The 25580-nt window shown below is 29.0% G+C and overlaps 1 protein-coding gene across 2 annotated transcripts; it reads right to left on the bottom strand.

Moving 5' to 3' along the window:
* Window positions 1-9893: 9893 nt before the first annotated feature.
* LOC107064217 (coiled-coil domain-containing protein 170) lies at window positions 9894-25548 on the bottom strand. 2 transcript variants are annotated; one of them, XM_089178023.1, is made up of 16 exons: window positions 25307-25548; window positions 24544-24933; window positions 19408-19503; window positions 19204-19335; window positions 18369-18557; window positions 17751-18020; window positions 17027-17171; window positions 16786-16958; window positions 16060-16260; window positions 15837-15980; window positions 15636-15713; window positions 14930-15093; window positions 14747-14855; window positions 14131-14367; window positions 12010-12179; window positions 9894-11340 (listed from the first exon to the last, which is right to left on the bottom strand). In XM_089178023.1, exons 2-16 carry the CDS (start codon window positions 24751-24753, stop codon window positions 11190-11192), a joined length of 2469 nt encoding a protein of 822 aa, XP_089034149.1. In that variant the 5' UTR covers window positions 24754-24933; window positions 25307-25548; the 3' UTR covers window positions 9894-11189. The 2 variants fall into 2 exon arrangements, with proteins under 2 accessions (XP_089034149.1, XP_015172128.2); XM_015316642.2 differs by lacking the exons at window positions 15636-15713; window positions 25307-25548 and having other exon boundaries at window positions 24544-24985.
* Between the last annotated feature and the right edge of the window lie 32 nt (window positions 25549-25580).

The following is a 25580-nucleotide window of genomic DNA, read 5'->3' on the forward strand; positions in this document are numbered from 1 at the left end:
TTTATTATTCTAACGGAATAAATAAGTACTGAAAATATAACAATACATCGATATCGTAGAATAAAAGTAATAATTTATTTTTTTTTTCATTCGTCCTCGTCTTTTTAATTTGTCATTTAAATTGATCATTTCATATTCTTTGTTTCATAAATAAAAAATCTTATACATTTAACAGTGTTTTCTTCCTCCAAATCAAATCTATTTTCATTGAGGAATTATCATAAGTAATAGAATTACTAACAATCCCGATACAAAATGACTCATTTGGTACATATACATATATAATAATTATATATATATAACTATCTATATTTTGACCTATAAAAGAAACGAGTTTACTTGGCAAATCCCGCAGAAAGGTGAAAGCAACGACAGAGAAAGCATCATTTTATTGTTATTTCAGGATTTATCTTTAACAACTTGGCACGGGTCATGGCATATTTTACGAGTCGTCCGTTTCAATGTCACACAGATGTGTTGAACTAGATTTCCCACAGGTGTTCAAAATAAAAATTATATGTACAATATATACCTCTATATATATGGTTAATAAAAATTAGGGCATTTGTTTGAATATTTGAAACCGATTTGACGCGTTCTAACATGACATTTTTTTCAGATCCAATATAAGAACTGCCCTAATATACACACACGTTATATGTAATGTATATGCCCTCATATGTTACTATTTTATTGCAAAATACCATAATGAAACATAAGAAACATATAAACGATTGTAAAAGGTTTAAAATATTATTTAAAAAGCATACATACTGAACTTCCTTAATTCCCTCGTCTTGGACTCCGATTTATATATTATAACATTCCACTCCCACACATCTGCAATTCCCAGCGTGACTAATATATCCTCCTAATTCGCATTAGCCGCAAATGTGCCCTTAATGAGGGTTATTCCGTGCGTGAACTCGAAGGATAGAAGAGGGACTGCATAGAATACATTGTGCGATGTTCGCAACGAGGTTTCAAAGACTTCTTTTTCTTTTTTTAATTAACCTTTGTCTATGACAAAGGCTTGTAAATAATGTAAGAGTAAGAAATGAGAGAAAGAAAAATTAAAATATTAATTGTATAGAATCCAACTTAACTGGTTCTTTCAAAAAAGATCGATCTTAATAATTTTATAACCTGTTTTTTATGATAAGAAAAAATAAATAAGTTTTATTTGTATGCTGTATTGATTAATTTGAACAATGATACTTTATTTGCTTTTCAATTAAAAATTGAATGTTATCGAAAGTTTTATTGTAAAATACTTTTGATAAGGAGAAAAGATTTTTCTTCTTATTTCTTAAGTTACTGTATTACTTTAATAATTTTGTCTTTCCTCGTTAGATAGAAATTAAATTTAGCGATGTAATAAACGGTACTCGTTAGATACTCGATCTTTGTATCGAGAATCAGTCAAGATAACAATACGAGGTAGTATTTTTTTAAGATCGATTATAAATACAGAACAAAAGTTATTTAATTTTATTGTTATAATGAAAAATGAACATCGAATATTTCCATACGTTAATGTATTTATTTATCTCTATTTTCAATATCACAATTCTCATAGTAATGCATATAATACAATATATTTTGTTATATCAGAAAGATACACAAACGACTCTGATACTGGAAATTGCGTGCTTTTTAATTAAAAAAAAAAAAAAAAAAAAAAAAAAAACAGGAAACAAAGAGCGTCGGAAATCATTTTTTTTCTACTAGTTGGCATCAATCGTAAACATCCTGATGATAAGGAATATTTTGCATTAACTCGAATGTAATTGTAATACAATTGTACAGAACAGTAAAATATTACAAAGCTTTTATATTCTCATGATAAGAATGTTGTTATCAAAAGGTATTATCTCTTCGATAAGGCAGAAATGGATAAATCAATTTATGAAATATATAATAATGATAAGTAATATAAAAAATAACACATATATTACAACTTCGCACGATTTATTAATCCAAATGATCGATAGTGAGAATAGAAAACGTGATTTCAAGGGAATAACACATTATCTTTTGTATTTTTAGTATTTTATGGATCATAATTGCAAAAAAAAAAACAATTATTTCGAATTTTAAATGATAATCGTTAGTATTTAACATACATTGATAAAATGGCGGATTAAGCGTTAAGGGAATTAACATAAGCGGCCGCATGGGACCGCGGAATAAAAAAGAGCCTCTAAGGATCTTCGAGATATTAAAATTTCTTTTCATTGGGGTTCGAAGAAAATTATATTTTTTAATATAAATCTATTTATTTATTATTTAAATATAAGGCAATACTTAGTTCATTCTAAAATCTGTTGATTTAAATTAACTTATTTTATTGGTTACTAATATTAACACTTACATGATTATTTCCTCATTAGTTATTGTTATGTTATCAAAATCTTGTAATAGCTAATTGGTTATATTCACCCTTTAAAAAGTCTAAATATTTTATTTCTATTATTCAGATGTGTTTAATTCAAATCATTATTTGCATAAATCAACCATCAAACATTTTCCCTCTCTGAAGAGCATTTTTGAGCAACATTATATGACATGTTTCTTAAGTATTGACAATTATCGCAATATCAAATTTATAATTACTTTTTTTTAATTAATAACTTAATGATGTTCTTAAAGTTCCTGAAATATTTTTTTCTACTCTCAATTTAAGGGTCTCGAACTTTTTACCGCTTGGGGTATCCACTTGACTTGATTCGCCATTGCATCGATATGTTCCGCTTTACTTATTATATGATAATAAAGTAGGCGTGAAGTCAGAAAATTTTGTAATTTTGTTTCATTTTATGTTTTAATTATATATAAGTTTATATTATAATACAAGAACTTTTTATAAAATTTAATTATAAATATATAATAAATTTAAAAAAATATTCATACATACTTTATAATTTTTTTCCTATCATTAAATTGTTTGAACTATATTTCCCAATGTTAATTTACATTTAATAATAATACGATAGACATTTAGCATTAATTATAGAATTTTAAGTATCGTTTATGCAATTAATTCCTAATAATTAGATGTATCTTATAATTAGCTCAGAGTACAAAATATTATAGTCGAAATAACATGGGTCAAATCTTGCAATATAGTTCTAAGCACTCTGAGATGAGAACTCGGCCGGTGGCAAACGATCGAGCAAGAACTCGAAACGTGACGCGCCTACGTCGAAGGATTACGCGAAGTAAGGCTCACGGCCAAGTTCAGGGCCAACAAGATCGGATCTGCTATTAAAATTACAAAACAAGATTCCACGTACGTTCTCTTTCTGTCTGTCTGTTTGTCTGTCGCTCTCTCTCTCTCTCTCTCTTTCTCTCTCTCTCTCTCTCTTTCTCTCTCTCTCTCTCTCTTTCTCTTTTCCTCTACTTTTTATCTTTCTCTTTTGACTTTCACTTCAACGTACTTATCGATCAACGTCAAAAATTTAAGGAGAAAATTTTCGATCATCTTTTACTAAATTAAAATAAAGAATAAACAAACAACCGGAAACTTCGTTCTGCGTCCATTTACCATTTTAGATAAAGCAAAAAGAAATATTTTATATCCATAAAGAATTATATTTTCAAACCGATAAATGTTTTATATTAATACTATATTAATGTTCTTTATAATTATTAGAAAGTTTATGTTTTGTCGTTTATAAAAATATTCAAATATTATTATTGTCTCTTGAAATAATTTCAAATTTATGAGTATAATAAAACGAAATTTTACTTATCTTTTTTATTCAAAGAAATCATTTTTCCTTGAATTTACATTTATATAACAATTACGATTGAAAATAAATTCTATTCATCTTTAGATAAATAATAGATGTAAGAAATTATTCAAGCAGAAATTATTTATTTCTTAGAAGGCACATTGTGATGATTACAAATTTTATCTAGATTAAATAAAATTCATTCTACTTGAAATACTTTTTTGTATAACGAATTAGGAATTGAAATGAAAACGTTGCATAAACTCTTACGAGTATTTAAACCTCGATACTAAGAGATCGTGAATGCAGTAAGGCCAAACCCGTCGTAGAGCCTATACTACCTTTAAGTTTGAAGGGAAGGAAAGACATTGGTGGCCAAGTTCAGGGCTAACAAGATCCAATCCTATCCTGACTCTTTGCACGCTCGAAGGCAGCCTCTGCATAAGGCCCTCCTTTTCTCTTCGCGTAAAAGGACTCCATGTTAAACCTCGGCATTACTTCGACCACAACCTCCTTCTTCTTCTTATTTTCCTTTCTTTTTTATTTTCACGTGTTCAGAGTTGCCCGCTATTCACTCGTTTTATCTTGCTTTTGACCCTCCAGCTTCTTTCTCTCTCTTTCTTTGCCTATTACACTCTCATCTCCTTATCTTCTTCTTCTTCTTCTTATAATTATTCCTCTTTCTCTCTTTTTAAATGCCTATTAACTCATGGTCAGTTTCTCTCTTCAAATGACATACGTTCAAGTACACTCCTTTAAGTCGATTTCATTAACACTGATCAATCAAGTCAATTTTATTTATATAAATCAATAAGTTCGTATAATTTTTGACAATATTTTTTTTAAATACTTTTAAAAAGAACATGTTATATTTTATTATTTTATATAACATATGATTACAGTCCGGTAAAAATCAATGAATATGCATTTTATGAACGTTTTATGCTTTTAAAACCAACTGTTGATTGTGAAAAGTTAATGGAATTGTTGTTATTTTTATTTAAGGAAGGATTTTATTTGTTATTTATTAGCAAAAAGAAGTTTATTTTTTTTAACGTTGTTTTCTCTTGACAGAATCGATAAGATGTACTATACCTTAAAGCAAAGAGCCGTTTAACTGTCCCTCGACCGTTACTAATTTTAACTCTTTCCAGTACCACCGGTGAATACACATATATTTATGTGTGTACTTTTCTGCAGTTCGAAGCTTGAGGAAAGAGTTTTTGAACGAAGAAGCGTGAAATGACTCTCGAGCAAAAGAATATGTAATTTTCGTGCTGTCTCAGAGATACATTCAAAGATAGAACGGGTTTTAGTTTTAACTGACTAAGACAAATTTATTTTCCATCTATCTCCGATGAACTATATGGATTCGTGAATGTTTTACGATAGTTAATATTTTTCATTAATCCCGCTCATATAAAATTCAATGAATAATTCGTTAGAACTCCAATATTTCATATTACAAATTTAATATTTATATCAATGTGAATACGACTTGAATATATTTACTATTGTTTTACGAATATATATATATATATATATATATATATATATGTTGCTTTATATTTTATTTATTAGTTTTTATACTTGTTAATATCGAAATATTAATCGAACATTAAAGTATCGTTATTTATATTCTAAAATTTAAAATGTAAAATATAATATGTATATACTATAGTATATACTTTTATACTAACAGTAATAGAAAACAATCTTTTATGAAAAAAAACATAACGTTATTGCAGCGATCTAGAAATAGCACCCCTACCGGGCATCATTAGTGACGCTCAACATTAACAAACAAAACGATAAGAATTTCATAGCTTCTGCCAATGATCACTCGATTTCTTCAACCTTCTTACAATTTGTGGTACATTTTTTGCTATGATCGTGAACTTCTTGCACCGTACGACCTTAATTTACCGAGAGCTACATTATGTACACATTGGACGGCTAGAAACATCTAGCAGATTCCAACTAGAATTTTTCGAGCGCAATAGAGTTAATGGAGGTGTTTTCATGAGTCGTTGAAAAGAGATATTTTATTATTAATAAGTGTCCATAGAATTTAGGGCTATTTAGATTAGAAAATCAAAGCTACTGGAATTCTTAAGTACAGTTAAAAACGTTCATTCTTACTAACCAATTTATTTCTATTTCATTCACACATACTAAAGTTGGACATAATTACTACAATTGAAATAATTTATTTAAAATCTTTTTTTTTAAGTCTTTTTTTTATTCGATTGACTAGAAAAAATATTAATACATAATTAATAAATATTAATACATTGTTTGTGAGCTTTTTCTTAGCTCAATTGCATCTGATCTGAATATGATTTCAAAAAATTATATATTTTATCCATAAATTATTTTAAACTGTGATAATAATAATATTATGAATAATAATATTTTATAGTGTGATACCATTAAAAATATGTTTTCACATTTAAGCCAAGAATATATAATAAATGTATCCTGCAATATACGAAAAACTTATTAGTATTATAGATGTTCCGAGTTCAATATACATATTAACAATAAAATTCAAACATAGGAATAATTGGTTTATAATATGAAAATTAAATCAATTTATTTTCTCGTATAGTAAATATGCATTCAATTTGATTAATACAAATGATTGAGCTTAATCCTTTCTGTTTCAGATTCACATTGAAAAAGATATAAATTAATTAGCATATATTTTAGTGGAATTTTTTACGAAATGATGATTTCCATAAAGAACTTCTGTAAAAAACATCCCACACTTCTATAAAATTTATTTCTACTTTTTTTAAAGTTTTGTATCTTTAATCCTCCCACCAGTATTTTCATTTATGGTATTACCATTATAATTGTATGTCGGTTAGATAAATACTTATTAAAAGTATTCCAGCGTAATAATGCGACACAAGGAAGGAGCGAAGCTAATTAGAAGGAAATCTCATAGAGGAATCCAGGAAACGTTGTCGTCAATCGGTCTCGCTTGGTCGGTCGACATTAAAAGCGTTTAGCTTGCATCGAGGAAATACTTTCACGTGAGCAGATGTTCTAAGATTTTCTTCTAAATGTCCGTTGAACTTGGATAGGTGTTCATTTATCATAACTCGATTAATTCCATTTGGAGAAAGGTCAAATAATTTGTGAGACCTCATAAAAGATAATTTGAAAATTTTACCTATTAGATAGTTTGTTATATTTTCAGATCAAATATCTGAACTTACAATTAACTACATTGAAAGGTTTCGACATGGCTCGCAAAGTCACCAGATGTTCGTCCTTCGATTGGCTTCGTATTTTCAAGCATCCTTTTGCAGGATTGAAAATAAGAAGCCTTGCGATATTTTAATAACTTAAGTTGATTAAAATTGTATTTATAATACTATATTTATTTTCTTTCTTATATTCATTTAAGATAATATTTAAATTATAGCTTTTCTATTTAATTTTCCGTACATTTTTCTTTTCAATAGGAAAATGATAGGGGAGCTAATTCTATGAGATTTATTCATCAATTTACGTGTAAATTGTATCACATGTAACAATCTAGTTCGTGACACAAAAATAATCTATCTTTAACTCACTGCTTTGGCATAAATAAGTACTCTTAAGTTCAGAGTTTAGATATGCACTAACCCAGATCTCGAAAGTCGCACACGAATGTCTGCTTGTACAATAACGAGATCAACCATTCACGAGGGTTCTGTGTTAGGCGCTTACGTAGGCGAAGCGTAACTTCGTCGTTCGGTCGAACACTTCCCAGAATCGCATTAAACTTAACTCGTTTCTCTATTTGCTTTTCGTAAGTGAGAGACTTGAAAATGTTCCTCTTTCAAATTTGTTCTTAGAAAATTTGTACTTTTATTTTCAAATTTTAATCTAACACGATCTAATAAAAAAAAAAAGAAATAAGAACGCGATCAAATATGATCCAATATAAATAAAAAAACATTTTAATCTATTACAATTTACTTTCTTTCATTCTTATAAACAAAAATTGTAGAACACCAATTTAAGTAGAAGAACACTAATTTGTAGACTAACAATTTAAATTTAACATTAAGGGCAAACAATTCATTCCGTGATAAAATAAAATAAAATTTGCACCATAAATAATGATACTGTCTTGAATAATGAAAAAATAGAATAAAAAATTTTTTACGATTCATTTTGTATCAATAATTATCATATAAAATAAATCATAAAAAATGAATTTTTCAATTATTCTACTAACAATTACTCATCCTTTTACAATTATCTACGTATTTATAAAATATAGATATATAATTCCTTATAAATTATAGGGAATTATTTCTGTCTTATATGAAAAGGAAAATAATAGATATCTTCGTGAAAACTATTATTCATTAAAACTCATTAAAGTAGTCTCAATTGAATCAAAGTTATCTTTATTGTACAAGTAATCTTAACATAGAGATTTGATACTACAATGATGTTTGAAAGTGAATCAGTAAGAATGAATGTTTCGTGAACGTTGGAGTATTTGAAACGCACACGTTGAACGTCTACGGCAGGAAGGTTCGAATCCCTGAAGGTATTCACGAACCTGAATTCTTCCATTCCTCTTCTCCCTTTGTCCCACCTTCTCGGCTTCTCTCTTTCATGTCTACCCTTCTGCGATTCGCATCCTCTTACTCACTTCGCCGTCTGCATTCTGGAATGTGGTTGTTCCACTCCGTAGCGATACAACTACCGCCTACATACTTACTACGAAGCTTGTCTTACGCTACGATACCTGTGTGTGATGTAAGAAACGTCTAGTCAAATTTACGCGTCTCCAAAGATCACCCATATAATCGGGAAGTATTTGTCGAATTTCCATTTACTTTATTGCTCTTAAATTTATGTTTTCTTTTGATTCAGAAAACAATTCTATTATTTTCCATTAACAATACAAGGTATCACAGGTAGTATCATTTTTATGATCACATTACTTTAATCCTTTGCAGACGAAACTCTTCGAAATCAAGTGTTCCGTGAAACAGTTGTGATAGTCCTTAAAAATTGTCAATGCCTGGAGTACTTACAGCACTCCAATATGCCCAATTCTGGACGTATGAACAAGATTAGTAATAAAATAATTAATCTTTTAACAACACATTTTATTAGGGATATAAATTTTGATTGTAACATATATGGGTTCGTCAGTCATAGTGATATATTTATATATCACATGCATGGGATACATATACATGTAGGTACATTTGAGTAATTCTTATTTTGGGAGTTTTTGAATTTTTATTCTTTCCTAGGCTTATATGATTAAAAATAAAGAAAAAACAAAATATCCCTCAAGTTTCAAGTCTTTATCTTAATTTTAATCTTACATTAGCCGAACAACGATGTAAGTTTCCCATCTAAATAACATGGGATTTTCGGCATTGAATGATCAATTTTTTATTCCGATAAAAATAATTGTTTACATTATTTGTTTTGTCAAAATAAAAAGTTGCACAATTCTGAATTTATTAGTATTTATTATCTATTATTATTTTGTTTTAATATATAGTTCCTCTTTTTTTATATATGTATTTAAAAAAAAGGAGACCTTAAAAACTAAAAAACTGTTCGCCCTTCGAACGATATCGTTAACGATGATGGATAATGAGGATGCAATAAAGACCGTAACATTATCTCATTTTACAAAAGAATGAGCAATCAAGTGAACTAGGTATATATATATATACATACATAACAGAGGACGATCTGAGTTTTGGCAATGCGATCTTTGAAGAGTAATTACGATATTCGATTATGTACCGTTACACACATACACACACACACACACACACACACATTCATATCAACTTGCAACCACTTATGGTTGCCTATTCACAGCGTAGGACCACGCATGGAAATTGGAACCGTGTCGGCGGAAGTGAAGCTTCGAATTATCGGCTATACAAGAAGCAACTTGAAAGAAATGTGGGTCTGCCTCGCGTGTTATTTAAATAGGGGAACTCGGCCGATCGTGATCGCGTTTAAAAAATCGTTTAAAAACAAATTAATAAGTCTTCTATAATAATTATGTTCTCGGAATAGATTTGAATGTATAATTGTTACATTAATATACATAACACACACTAAATGTTTATAGTATAAGATAAATGAGTAAAAATAATGACACACATCTTTTGCAAACTTTTCTATATTCGTTTTTATATTATTTACACTTATAACTTTTTCTTTTTTATTAATAATGTTTTCTTGAACATGAACAGATGTGAGATACTTGATACAAAATTTTATTATCTTTATTTCATTGTCATTGTTTGAATCTTTTTTTGTATTTATAGATATATAATAGAAAGTAAAGTTGAAATTTGTGATGTTGATGATTTTATTAAGTTCCGATAATCCGAACGTGTTCCTCTTTTAAGAACCAGTTCTTCGAAGTGAGAATGATTATATTTAATCCGGTATTAAAAAGAAATATTTGTTGAAAATTCGCAAAACAGTTGAGAATGATGCGATGTTTAAGTAGCTCGGAAAACCAGTTTCACAATTTATTCTTTTATTTCATCTTTAATGTGGAATTGAACAGATCTGAATCGTAGCAATGCTTAAGGTATACAATTTTATAAAAGTTACATTTCAAATTAATTATACAGATTGATCGATGATTACACATCCTAGCAAACAAAATTATTGTAACAGAAAACAATATTAGAAAGGAACAAAAAAATTATCAAATATCAAACGATCGTTATAGATCGTTAAACGATTTTAATCACGATTAATGTTTGAACTTCCGAGTTTGCTAAACTGAAAAGTATTACTTATTTACGATTATTTAACTTTCAACGTATATAAGTCATAAGAAAACGCATTAAAATGGGTACCAAATTTCTATTAAATGTCACATTTTTTTCGTTACACATATTTGTGTATTTTTCAATTCTATTTTATATTAATAATTGCGAGAAAAGTTATATAATCAAAAAATGCTACTTTAGAATTTGGGTATAAATAGAAATAATTCTTCGTATAAAAAGTTACATTACAAAGTTATTTCTAAAGAATAATAAATAATTATTCTAGATTGATGCCAATACAAATATACAATACGAATGTTCGATTATTTGTATTAGTTAAATGTTCAATTTTATATTTGTAAATTAAAACTTTGAGTTAGAACTTACCCTATCATCTATATATTTGAACATTATTTCTTATCACGAAAAAATGAATTATTTGATTGAACGTGACAGGATAATGTCTTGTATGTTGTATTCGTATGCAAGAAAAGTCTTTTTAGAAGTTCCAGGAAAACGACTGTAGAAGTCGTCCGTTTAGACGAAGTAAACGGTTCGCTTTACGCATCGTTTCATTCGTATATAAATCTAATAAGAAGAGGAGATCGACGATCAGATGCTGTCGTCATTGATTCAAGCAGACAACCGTTCAAACGTTGAATCTTGGCCGACGTCACGGAAGTAGGCTGCTCCTTACTGGTCTCTTGTTAAAATCCTCCTCGATATCGTGCAAATCTGGTGGATCTGCAAATCCGCTGTCTTCGTAACGGGTACATCGAGAACCGGGTGATCTCGGTGGATGCACCGAATGGATCGGATGAATGCTGTTAACATTTTTTTTTTATTAATTTCAATACTTTAACATACTTTTATATACATACTTCTTTTCTCTAACGATAAGTTTAATTTAACAAAAAGTTAAATAATTTATTTAATTGTTCTATGTTTTATTTGCATTTTAATCGGATTATTAAAAATATTTCGAAGGAAATTAATTAAATTAAAGAATATAAGATTTGAAATCTGATAAATCTTCTCGCATATGCCAGTATTAATAAAAGTGACCTAGAAATAAATTAAAAAAAAAAAAATACATAAATATATACTTAAATATGTATATATAACTTAGATTGTCTTTATAATTACCGATTATACAATAGAATAATAAAAAATATAATTGACCTAATTCACTTTTATTTAAATACAAATAACGAATAATATTTAGATCATTAAATTATTTATTAATATAAAATATCTTTATTAGATAGTTATAACAACGTAATCGTTAAAGTTTTTTATCTTGAGTAAAAATTAACGAGACATAAACGAAGAAAAACATACGAGAAAAGATAAACTAAGAATTTATTTTCTATAGAATATTTTTCAACTGTAAATACTTTCAGAATAGTTTCCATATTTACCTGCTTAGAATGGTTAAAACACGTTTGCTTTCAAAGTTATTCTCATTCTCGTTAATATTTAACAAGGATTACCTTGTGCACCTTGAGGGACTCGCTTCCAACGGTTCATCGTATCTACGGGAGAGCATGGTGAAGTCGCGATGAGCTGCAACCATTTTCTGCAGTCGCGTAATGATCTCGTAATCCGGAGTGCAGATTGGCTCCGACAATAATTTCGCTACGGAGACACGGAAGCTCTGCAACTGAAATAGGATATGAACGATTTGCAAGTTGTATAGATACATAGATAGATAGATAAATAGATATATCTATGCATACTACTACAATTACTACTACTACTACTACTACTCCATTAACACGCTCTCCATTACAAGTTAGATCATCAAAAATTGCTTTACGTTCAAATCAGTTGAGGTAATGAAAAATAATGAAGGACCTATCGAAAATCGATTCTATGCTTCTGGGTGAGGGTCAACGCTTGCGACCTGACACTTTTGGTCGTTTTCGAGAAGGCAGGAAAAAAGGTTTCAATAAAATTACAAGGGTCCGATTCGTTCGAATGATCACAGAGCATCCTTCTCGGCGCTTCGTTGCTTTGCCAAGTTATTTAGAGTTACGTTGGTTAATCATAAACGAAAGTATCGAGATATATAGGAGAAAATTTAAATACGTTAAATTTAATTATATTTATACGCAGGTGAAAGTTCTATATGCAATTATTATGCTATAAAAGTTAGATTGAAAATTATTCCTTCTACATGTAAAATAAGGAAAAAAAACATTTTAAAAAATGTATTATTTTAGAAATACTATTCGAAAGGTTTGAATTCGTAACGGGTCGACTAGTGGGTGGCACGTGCTAACTTGAAGAAAGGCAAAAAAGGCAGTTTCGCGAGTCATTTCAAAGTATATACTTCGGTGAACGTAAACGTGATTCGAATAAATGATCGACGAACAACGATGTCGTACTCGTTGGAAGAAAGAAAGAGATAAAGTCTTGCCTTATCTTGAGGAGCAGCAGGTTTATGCATTTCCTACGAGAGAGAGAACGAGTAACAACAACGCGAATAGATGTCATCTGCGTATAGTCGGTGAGATTGCTTCAATGAATTAACGAGTCAGTTTGCCCTCTGACCTCGAGGTACAACGTTACCAACTCTAGATCATAAGCGAGATTCTTGCCTTTCGAGAACACCAAAAGGGATACTGTGCATGTGTATTCAATATACGTATATGTATATTTATATAGATCATCTTTATCAGATAAAATGATTTAGGTTGATTGTCAATTATATCAATGAATAAGATGTTACGTCGCGATACGTGTTATTCTATTTTCTTTTATTCATTCTATATTTTATTTTTATTCGGAAAAGATTGCTCCTGTCTTTTTCTTTTTTTTTTAAATTTCCCTTACATTGGAGTAATCTCCTGTATGCCTATTAAAAAAAAGAAAATAAAGGAAAATAACATGAAAAATGAGTCACGAGAAGAAAAGGAATTTTTTCTTCTTTAATAACGCTATCTGTCACGAGAAGTGACGGATATTTTGTAAGTGGCCCGTATATTCTCCGGAGATTGATTTTGATAAATGAAGAAGATACTTTCACGCTCTCGTTTCAGTTCTAATTTTACGGACGAAGTGAAATGACGGAGTCAAAGGGTTTTGCATTTTAACAGGCATATCAAATTCAAAAATACAGATCGCCAAGCGTACCGCGTCCGAACTCTCTTACAGGGGTCGAATGCAAGTAGGTTTATAGAGGAATCACTATAAATCAAGATTGCGTGAATTCGGCTTTGCGTGCCGAATACGTAATATCTTATTTGGCAAGAATCTTACTGTAAGAATTTCGAAAAAATAAATATTTATAAATATTATTTGTATAATAAAAATTAAACTGTAAAATATAAATATTCTGCATATACATATCGGAAATGTAGGAATTAAAACTTTCTTCGTAAAATAATTTATCACTTATTTAATGTATTATTTTTCTCTTATGTTATATTTTTTGTAATTTGATTATTTTATACTGTGAATTTCGAAAAAGTTTTAAAAATAAAAATAAAAAATTATCATAATTTTATATATTAAATATTAGTAAATAAATATTAACATAAATTGATCGAAAATTAAGTATCATTGATTCCGTTGAATTTATGTATGTGTACGTGTATTTATACGATTACCTGAGATTCCCTTCTAGTAACTTCGGCGAGATTTTGTTTCACTTGAGCCAATTCATCTCTAAGGAGTTGTAAAGAATGATCGTTGATAGATCTTTCTTGATCAGCCGTTTCAGATGTCGTTCTCATTTGCTCTTTCAACATAGATAGCTTTCTACTGTAACGCGTTCTCAACATCTCGCTTTCTACAAGACGTTTCTGGAGCTCTTCTATTTTCCTACTCCTTTCCAATGCCGCTATCTGTATCATGGAAACATAAAATTCGTGTATTTCAATTTTAAAGTAGTTGACGTCGTAATAGATTGAATTGCAACGAAAGAAATCAAAATGAATTATATATAGCATATATACATATAATGAAAAAGATATTTTAAAAGTTATGAAACACAGTTGTTTAAAATATTTAATATGAATTTGTTCTTATTATTATATAAATAATAAAATAATATCTAATATATATATATATATATATATATATTATACATTAGGCTATAATTTCCAATATTAATTTATACTAATATTTATCAAATAGAAAATATAATATATATATATATTATACCAAATGATTGAATTTGGCCGATTTCTTTGTTTATATTTTCATTATTAAAATGTATAAAACCTTGTAATCAGCCGCTTCTGTTAATTGAGCACTCAGTTCTCGATTTCGTGATTTTTCTTCTAACAGTTGTGATTGTGTTCGTTCCACCTGTTTTGTTAATTTTTTCGCCCTAATAAATCAAAATAATGATAATATTTTTTTTTGCTTTATTATTTAAAAAATTTTATTTGATGCAACATTCACCGGAGATTCGCTTCGTCTCTCTCACTTTGTAACAACGTTTTTATTCTCACACTGTCCTCTTGAAGAGACAATTTTCTTCGCAGTAGATCCAAGTGAAGATCTCGCCTCTGTAGTTGCTCCCTAAGGGTTCTCACACGTCGTTGCAATTGATAGACCACAGACGTCTAAGCGACATAAAATAAAAAGTACATATATGCTCGAAGGTGCGAACATCTGTGAAAAAAAAATTCTTTCTAAATGTAATAAATGAATCTTCTAATTACGAATGACAATAATTAATCTAATACTACGATGGAATTGCAAAAAAAAAAATGAAATTATTTTACCAAGAATAGAATGATCCATTTTTTTTTTAAATTTTATTAACAATTTATCGTGAAACATGTTATATGAAAAAGTATGTATTTTAAAAGAAAAAAAAAGAAAAAGAAAAGATCTCGTGCTGATATCTAAAATGAAAAAGTATAAAAAAGGTAATGGAATAATCCTTGAAAGAAACTAATGAACTATTTATATACGAAGCGAGCAAAATCGGTTGGAGTTGGATTTCTACGTGAGTTTCACGAGAAAGCCGGAGGATTTTTCGTTCAAGCGTGGAATAGTAAAAAAGAAAAGAGAAGTCAAAAGGAACCGAATTCGAAATGAGAAGTACGATAAAGCGCTAAACGGGAAGGTTTTTCTCGACTGGTTTGGAGCTTGGGCTTACGTCTTTCGGGGAGGGAAGCTCATGAAAGGATCTCTCACGACGAATCCTTGGTAAGATCGCGTAGCTGGAGTACATGTACTGAAGTACACGAACGGTAGAATTTTCATAGGATTTGAAATAAAAGAAAAAAACAAGAAGAGAGATATTTTAAAGATTGGTAGAAAAAAAAATACAAATTTATCTATCGATCGTGTCCTTCACCTTATCGACTAATTTATCCGTTTCTAATCTGGCAAGTTGTTCGGCTCGTACAAGTAAGGATTCGGTTTGTAATTCGATTCCGACGTCTTCCGAAATTTCCTCGATCTGCATGGCTTTTCCCAATCGATCGAGAAACGTCGTGAACTAAAACATTCGTTCAATTTCGGCAAACATAGTTTGCTTTGTTTTTTAAAACATTTAAAATAAACCAAATTTTTATCACCGTTTGTTTGTCTCTACGTAAAGATTCTTTGGAAAGTTCACAACTGGTTAATTCAGTCTCCAATTTGTGTATCTTTGCCTCGAGACTAGATCGTTCCTCTTCTAAATGTCGCATCTTCATCATACTCGTCTCGAGCATTTCGCTTTGACGATTGGCAGATTCCGTGGCAGAGTTCACCTTCTCTCGTAGACTTTGAATTTTCTGAATATTAAATTATTCAAATTTAAAAATTTCCAAAGAAAAATATACAAATTGCCCGGAAAGTGTATATTTATTTTGATCAAGGTAATATGTTTATTTAAAAAATATATATATCGTATCTTTTTTACTTCTCCCTTTTACGGGTTCGAATTACTTTTCTACTAAAACCTTCTCACACTTATCCAATACTACCAAAAAGGTCGTGTCTCTTTATTGCCTCCATGAAGTCAACGACATATGGTTTTTATTTATTTCGGATAGATTACCAATCCACTTTACTAACCGTGCCCACGTTGTTTGACTTTAATGATCTAACGAAAACTAATAATCCAACGTGATTAGATCGTTGACTATTTAAACCAAAATTTATTTAATATAAAATATTTTCATATTTATAAATCGTCACACAACTTTCCGAGCAATCCAATATTTATACAAATCGAATATAATCTGGATGTCTAAATTATTTAATAATCTTTTTTTCTAAAGTATCTAAATAATATATTACGAATAGAAGCACAATACCAGTGCTTGATCTTTGCTCTCGTCAAGGATCTCTCTAATCCTATCCTTTATCGCATTTTCATGAGATTCCACAAATCTACTCGGTGTACTCAAAAGAATTGCTAAAGATTCCAGTAAGTGTCTCAGTTCTGTTTGCAGGCGTTGCTCTTTTTCTTCGCGATTCTTCAAATCGTCTGTGAAGAAATAATAAAAAATCAATTGTATTTATTTCTAATGAAACAAGCATTCATTTAAAGTTTACCTCGTAATTGGCAGATCATTGCTTCCTGATTAGATATGTTTCCCGTAGCACTTGTTATATTTCTGTTAGCATTCACCAATTTATCTCGTAAATCGTTCATCTCTCTTTCAGCTACTCTATGCTGCATTTCTAAACATTCTTTATCCTGATAAACATAATATATAACTTAACATAACATCATTTTTGTAGTTTATTTATCATTCTATGTGTTTTAAAGTATTTATAATGATATATTTTCAATAGTTTTCAAATATTGATTAACGAATCAAATTCATTGTAAGTTAGAAATTAATACAATTATTATATATGACATTTATTTATGAATCAATTCGATAACTATATAAGTTTATATAACTATACAAATTCTAATTATAGAATATAATATTAGTTAGTTAAATTCTAAAATAAATGTTCTTTAACTACGCTCTATTTTTTACAAATTGGCTAAAAAACCTCTATTTAACTGGTAAAACTTTTAATTGAACTTATTTACCCATAAAATACTAGATTTTAGGGACAAGAAACAAAAACGATACCTTTATTATGATAAAGTTTACATCTTAAAAATAAATACTCAAATTTCACATTTACTTACATTTTACACTTACAATTAATTACAAATATCGTTATTAATTATGAATCTATTGGAGAAATATATTCAATATAAGGTATCATCCTGAAAATAAACTTTTTTCTTTATATACACATTCCATTGTAAATATACCTGCCGTAAGCGTTCCAAATCAACCAGTTGTGTAGACATTTGCCTCTGAAGTTGTTCTTTTTCAGTTGTAAGACGATTTAGCGCGTCTTTACAATTTCGAAAATCATTCTCAATACCGCTAAGTTGCGTCTCGATTGTAGTACTCCTGTTCCGCAACCGATTTACTTCTTGCACTAATTCTTCCGCCTTGTGGATAACCACTTCCGGACTATGGTGAACCGTTTCACAGTACTCGACGTTCAATGCGTGTGCCAGACGCCGTACAAAATCCTTTTTAATGTGAATTCGATTTAATTGAATTCCGTTAATTTTCCAACGATATTCAGTAAAACGAATAATTCATTTTTCAATAAAGCATGAAAATTTCATTCTCATTTTATATCAAAAGTTTCGAGTATTTTAATGAGAATATTTTACCTTTGTGATTGTTTATTAATTTGTAAAATATTTATTACAACAATAATGAAAATTATCTATTAAATAATTATTCTTGTTGGTTTATTTGTAAATGATAAATACGTAAAGAAATAATTTCTCATTAAAATATTTATTTTTACGTTTAATTTTAACAAATATCTTTTCAATTTAATAAATGTAAATTTACATAAAAAAGAATACCTGAAGATTTAATCTCGCTCTTTCTTTTAATTGTATCTCTTCGGATAAATTATGCTCAAGTTGTCGAATTTTCTTCTCGTATTCTCTGACCTTTTCTTCGTGATACTTAACGTCTCGTTGTAATCCTTGTATCGAAATTTCATTTCTTCCTTGAGACGCATAAAGATTTTTCTCACGCTCTTCCAATTCCTATGAAATAACTTATAAATATATAAATATGTATATATCTATATATATTTATAAATAAGATACATAAATAACAAATATTTCCAAAGTATGTATATGAAATGAGTCACGAGAGTATTTGTACTACCACTGTCAATATTAAACAATTGATTTCTGCTTGTAATACTAATGTTTTCAAATTTGAATACAAAGGAACATATTTTAGGATTATTAAACTTGTAAATAGATATAAATTTTATTATAAGAGAAAAATAATTTTACATAATTGAGATAATAAAATTGGTATCATAAAAATATGCCCAATCGTCTCAAAAACATTATAAAATGTAAAAGGTCTAACCAAATACTACTTACAAAAATTATAATTATATTTTTATTATATCTTATGTAAGTATAAATATTCGTGTGAGACCAATTTTTAATCATTTATATAAAATTATAATAATATAATTATTACTTACGTAAGAATTATAACTTACATAAGGATTATAATTCAAATAAGCTCAGATTTTTACACACACAAATTATCTAAATATTTTATTTAAATTAATGAATACTATATCTATGGACACGCACAAAAAATCATGTATTTATAAATGAAATAAACGGATTATATATATTTAATAAAAAAAACAAACAAATTTCTCGCCTTTATGAGTTTCTTAAGACTGGAAATGATAGAATTCTGTCTGGCAGCTTGTTCCCTCAACTGATCAGCTTCCACCTGAAGTTCTCCGACCCTTTGGTCTCTTGATCTGACGGTGTTCTTCATCTCCTGCAGCTAAGGAGGAAAAGCCGTTGAATTAATAATCCAGCCGATTTAGCAGTCGGAACAGCACGGAAATCGTTTTACCTCGAACATCAACCTATCTCGTTTGTATTCGAGAGCTGCCAGTTCGCTCCTCAACGTCGTCGTCAAATCGTGAGTCATCGCATCTCCTGTGTCCAACTGTAACCAAAGAAAAGATCCTTACACGGCTTCCTCCATTTTATTCTTTTTTTTCTCTCTTATATTTCTGGTTTCTTCGACGACTTTTAAAAATCGAAACTGATAAAGAGAAATGAACGAGAAATTTACAAAAAATAAAGTTATATTTAAATTAGATTTAAAATAAAAATTAATATACAGGGTTAACCGTATATAGTGACCACAGAAATTTTTGTTTAAAACAAAACGAAGTATCAAAAAATGTTTCATATATGTAAAATAATATACAGGATATCCTGTAAAATGATGGAAAAAACGAAAAGAGAAGTGTTTTTACATGAAAAATTAACAAGTCGAAAATATAAAATAGAATGTGTTTATATAAGTGTGTTCATTCTTTTCGAGAAAAATAAATTTTTAAATTTATCGAATACCCGTACACTTAATCAAGTTTAAATAAAAATTATGTTTGGTAAGTATAAGAGTAAAACCGATACAAAAGACATCATCATACTTAAGGAAATTAACTTTTCACATGACGTAGAATCATTTGAAAATCTTTAATAAATTTCTCTTAAAATTGAATTTATTCTTGTTAAAATTTTCCGAGTTTTCAAACCAACATCTTTATCAAATCCGTTTAATACAACATCCTTTTCTTCACTTTTTCTAACATCCTTATTTCTATCCATTCATTATAATATATTTATTCAAAACTGTCTTATATCCATCCTTATTAGATTTATCACCCGTGTTCTCACGTACACATGCACAACACACATATATTCTCTTCCTTCTTCAGAATAATAAGGAATTATATTTCTTATACTTTCATCAAAATAGAAAAACATCTTCACTTATCCTAAAATATCTATTTACACTTATAAGAAGGTCGTGTGTTTACCTTTCATACCATTGGCTTAAATATCTAACGTATGCATGACGCAATAAATTTACATAATATTTTAACAATTTTTGGAAAACAATCATTTTAATTTCTTTGATTAATAAAAACTAATACAATTTCGATTTTAGTATTATAATCATAGTTTTCAAAAAGAATTTTTTTGTTTTTTAAATAGACTTAAAGATAATAAGAGAAAGGAAAAGAAAAAAAGAAAGATGCTGAACAAATTCATAAATCGTGACTCCCTTCTACCATAGTGGATTTAGTTAAAATGATTTATTACTGTATCTGGGAAGTTGGTCGTTAAGAGTAAAAAATTAGTTTACTTGGCGGAAGACGGCCACATTCTTCTTTATCTCCTCCTCCTTCATAAACGCCGAGTGAAAATCACTGTTCCTACCACGTGGATTATCTTATCCTCACCGTTAACCACAGTTGAAAAGATATTTTCTCATCTAATACGTACGCTAGAAGGAACGGTAATTACATTTCATCTCTCTTAAGCGTTAATGCTTACGCATTAACAATCACTTCTTTGAATTTGCAATTTATCCAAGAAGATTATTTTCCTAACACGTTAATATATCTATTGTGTATATTTTTTATTTGATTATCTTAGAAAAATATTTAAGGAAAAATTGTCATGAAATCCCTTTTCATTTCATTATGATCATGTTTTAACTTTCTTTAAAAAAAAAAGTAAATATCTCTTATACAACCTTATATTGATGAAAGTTATTTAATTATTATATTACACATCTTACAAATAAAAAATATGTAACGAAGAAAAAACAAATTATTCATTGAAATCCATATACGGATGGTAATTTGATAAATTCTATTTCTTTTCTAATATATAAATTTAATTTCTAAGATAAAACACATCTTACAATCAAAGTAAAAAAAATAACATTGAATTTTGTTCAATTGTTATTTGATTTCAATTCATTATTTGTTGGAAAATAAATTTATAAGAGATATTTTTGATTTATTTACTTTTGTTTTGTTGTACGTCTTAATCCATTATCGAATTCACATTTTCTTGACGAACTTTGAACTAAATGGACGATTATCGTCGTCGTTTTCATTCTCAAAAGGTCTGACTAGTCAACCCTAAACAATTCATCGTTCCTGTTTTATATAACGAACGGGAAGAGTATTCGCGAATAGGTAAGGTATATTCTTGCCTTCCAAGGATAACGAAGGCTTACGTGATTCTCATTCCGTACTTCGCACAAGGAGCCACCGCGACCCGACTCTAAATACCCACTGATATCAACTATAAGACGTACACGACCTTAAATATATTCCCTTAAATCTCTCTACCGATATGATTTATAACTAACTAGATATAACTAGTAATTATATGCTATCTAACTAGAAGAAATCATTAAATTAACGACTCTGCATTTGATGAAAAGAAAAAATAAGAAAATATATAGTTATCTCTTATTTTCATTAAAAGTTAATTATTTATACTGTTTGACTTCTGATTTTTATATACTATGGTATACTCATGTACGGTAATATATACTGGATTGAGTAAAAAATGCCTTTGTATTTTAATTTTTTCATATCATATAATTTATCATACTATATCTTTTTTCATATTTCGTATCCAGTCTTCTCCGAATGGTTTGAAATTGTTTTGCGATCGATATTTAATTCCTGATCAGGATTGCTTATTAGCATATTTGCTTAACTCATTCAGTTTATTCGAATAATCTATACTCTACTATATATAGTATATTTTCCGAACAGAAATTCATATTTTTTTTTTTAAATATCTTGTATAAATGAAAAATATTTCATTGGTAAGTTATCAAAATTATAATTCTTCAAAAAGTTTAGCTATTTTAAATCTTTCATATACTATTTAAACTTTGTCAGCATACTTTTAAAACAACTTGTATAAAATATTTAATTTCATTAAAAAATGGTTTACAAATACAATCATTGTTAAAACAATGTCAAAAAATAAAGTAATCATTAGTTGCTTGTTTATACTAATAATGACATTTATTTTATTTTTTTTCTTATGTAATAATACGTATAATATACGTGAATTGATTGAAAAGTTTTGAGCCTAAAATAGAAACAATTCTTTTCAAGACTCAAAACTTTCAACCCATCCTCGTATTTTATAGTATTTTAATTTGACAATTACAAATGAATAAAGATAGATATTTTCTTCTGTCGAAAAAAAAAGTAAAAGGAGGTCTTACTCTCTTGAATGTTTTTATAAATATTCAAGATATTACTGTCAACTTAAATTGCGAGGATATTTATACGAATTCGAACATGAGAGATACTACGGAAATAATGGCACGAATGAGTAGTCCGTGACATCTTTCATGATAACTATCGTTTATTATTATTCAATATAGATAATATCGTAGTAATTAATACAGATATAAATATATATATTTATTTCCTACAAATTAAAAAAAATTCTTTGTGTAATTTATTAAAAAATTGTATTCATTAAATAAATATTTGTAGTAACTCTTAATTAGTTAACATTAAGCGAATTTGAATGCAATTCATTTATCTCGAACTCGTAACGAATCAACGTAGAAAACTAAATTAAAATTGGTTATTATTCGTTATCCTCTTAACTGTAAATGGCAATTATACTCGTCATGTAACTCGTAACTACCATTTGGTATTTGTATTAAATTTGTTGTTATAAATTAATGTTATTTATAAATAGAAATAAGTATAAGTAGATATTTTTAAATATTTTAAAACAATAATGAAATAAACGGGATTTCTTTAAAAAAAAAAAAATCAGAAAGATAAAAATTTTACTTATTTTAAGAAACATATTTAATATAGGTATTGTAATAAAGAATCATCATTTAAATTTTTCCTTTCTAGCAGATCCTTTAGGGATCAGTTATTTTCTTTTTATTATGTCTCTAGTTTATCGATTGATAATAATTTTTAATAAAAATCAATTATTATTTCGTTATAACTTGTATTGAATACAATAACAGTTAACAGAACGGTTTCTGTATTTAACAAGTATCATCATTATCGCCTCGTTCTAATAACACAATTAAAGAGTTAACGAGTAAAAAGATTCATTTGAGAATAAATCAAAAATAGTAAAAATGTGAACGGAAAGGTAGATAATTGTGAAGGAAAATTAAAATAATCTAAAAGAAATAAAATATAAATTGAGGCTTCCTTAATGGTTTCCACGCGAAAACGCGGAGGATCGAAAAGGCGCGTACACACGGACCTTTAGTGGAACTGCTAAAATCGATTCTGTGTAACGCTATGGCAACGCAACCCTTGTTCGCATGCAACTCAATACATTTGCGTTTCACTGGTGTACCTCGTATACGTCACACTGAAGCGAATAAGAGAAATAGAGACAGCGATAAATATAGATAGATAAAGAAACCGAGAACGAGAGAGAGAAAGAGAGAGAAAGAGAAAGAAAGAGAAAGAGAAAGAGGATCAGAGTAGGGATAAAAAGAGAGGGCAATGTTTCGAGGGCTACGATAACGACGCTTACGCGTGACGAAATTACGAAATTACGATTGGACGCATCAATTAAACGAGCCACTCGTAAATCCTATCCATGATGAAATTCCAAAGGGTTTTGACGGGCTGATGCTTCTATGAGAAAACGTAGGGAAAGCGACGATTTTCAAGAGCTCAGTAACGAAACTTATCACTCGATGAAAGTAGACTAACCCTCATCTTTGATAGATTTGATTAATTTTTTTCTATGTGCATTTATTCGTGCGTTATTTGTTTAAAAAGGTGTATTTTTTATCGTGACATAAATTGAAAATTTTCTAATATACTTAATTCTACGTTAAAATTAAATATATATATATTTATTTAACTATAATTGTGCCGTTAATTATGACCGTGGATTATATAATATATAAAAAAATGAAAGAAAAAAAATTAATTATATGATTTATTTTGTAATATAAATAATTGTAATATAAAACAAATCAATTTTTTTAAATTTCTGCCTAACAATGAGTGAACTGTCGTGATTACCGGCACATATATGTATACAGGTGAGAAAATATTTTAAAAAAGAAAGAAAAAAGAGAGAGCAAGGTGCGCTTCACAATATTCAAGTTGAGTGCGATAGTGTTGTGAATCGTGTTGTGAGATGGGTAGACCTTGTGAGGAGACGAGATGCAAAGAGTCTCGAATATCCTGAGATTCTCGTCGGTAGTAAACTCGTCGGTCTCCTTCGGCTCCTTATTCTCCTTCCTCTCCTTCATCCTCTCGTGACTCCTCCTCAACACCATCTTGTTCTCCTTCTTCACCCCTTCCACCCCATCCCCCTCCTCATTCTCTTCATCGTCGTCCTCTTCGCGATCGGCCATCCTCCTCGCTTTTATTCGCAAAGACTATCGCTTACAGCGATCGTTCCGACCTCGACAAAAGACAAACATTCTCCTTCGTCTTCTGACTGACTTTCGACGACTTTTCTTCTTCTTCTTACTCGCACTTTCGCCTTTCCTGGGTCGAACGCCGCCGTCTATTGCCGTTGACGACTAGAAAACCTGCTGGCACCAACAACAATCGAACCTGGGGAGAACGAAAGTGTGACACCCTACCTTGTTCGTCCTCTTACTTGCTGGTATAAACACTAATCGAAATCTATTGATTGTCCTCATGAACTTACAATTTCAGATTTTTCTTCTTCTTTTCTTTGAAATTTTCATTCAATATTTATTTTAAATAGAAAAATAAAAAAGCGATCAATTATATGTAAATAATTAATATTATTGTTGTTCGCTCTTTTCTCTTTATATTGTTTATTATCTTTTTTAATTTTATTTACAGTAATAATAGGTATAATAAATAATGAATATTTAGAAGTTAGATTTTTAAGTTGTTAAAATAAATATTTGTGTTATCGATCGTTATACTAACCACGGTATCTATAATATAGACTTATTTATTGCAATGATAAACACGTGAACTGCAATATCGACAACTTGCAAATCCTAAATGTGTGTATTGATTATCGGTAAGATAAACATCAAACGACCATAATCTTTGTTTACTTTTGTAAATATTTGAAATAAAGAATATATAATAATATAAAACAATAAAAGTGCACTTTTCTTGTAAAAACTGCATCTTAGTTAGGACCGGGACCATCAGTAGGCGAAAGTCGGTACTTTACGCGATGACAGTACATACT

This window comes from Polistes dominula, unplaced genomic scaffold, assembly GCF_049000335.1.
Source record: "Polistes dominula isolate Pdom_NZ unplaced genomic scaffold, Pdom_raw_medaka contig_77, whole genome shotgun sequence".
NCBI lineage: Eukaryota > Metazoa > Arthropoda > Insecta > Hymenoptera > Vespidae > Polistes > Polistes dominula.

What these genes read in the sequence shown, in the direction of transcription:
- LOC107064217 (XM_089178023.1), bottom strand. Translation starts at nt 24,753, where the DNA reads ATGGCCGATCGCGAAGAGGACGACGATGAAGAGAATGAGGAGGGGGAT. An exon ending in GAGCGAGATTAAATCTTCAG is followed by an intron (nt 18,021 to 18,368) that starts GTATTCTTTTTT and finishes CACATTAAAAAG; the next exon opens with GATTTTGTACGGCGTCTGGC. An exon ending in AATGATCTGCCAATTACGAG is followed by an intron (nt 16,959 to 17,026) that starts GTAAACTTTAAA and finishes ATTTCTTCACAG; the next exon opens with ACGATTTGAAGAATCGCGAA.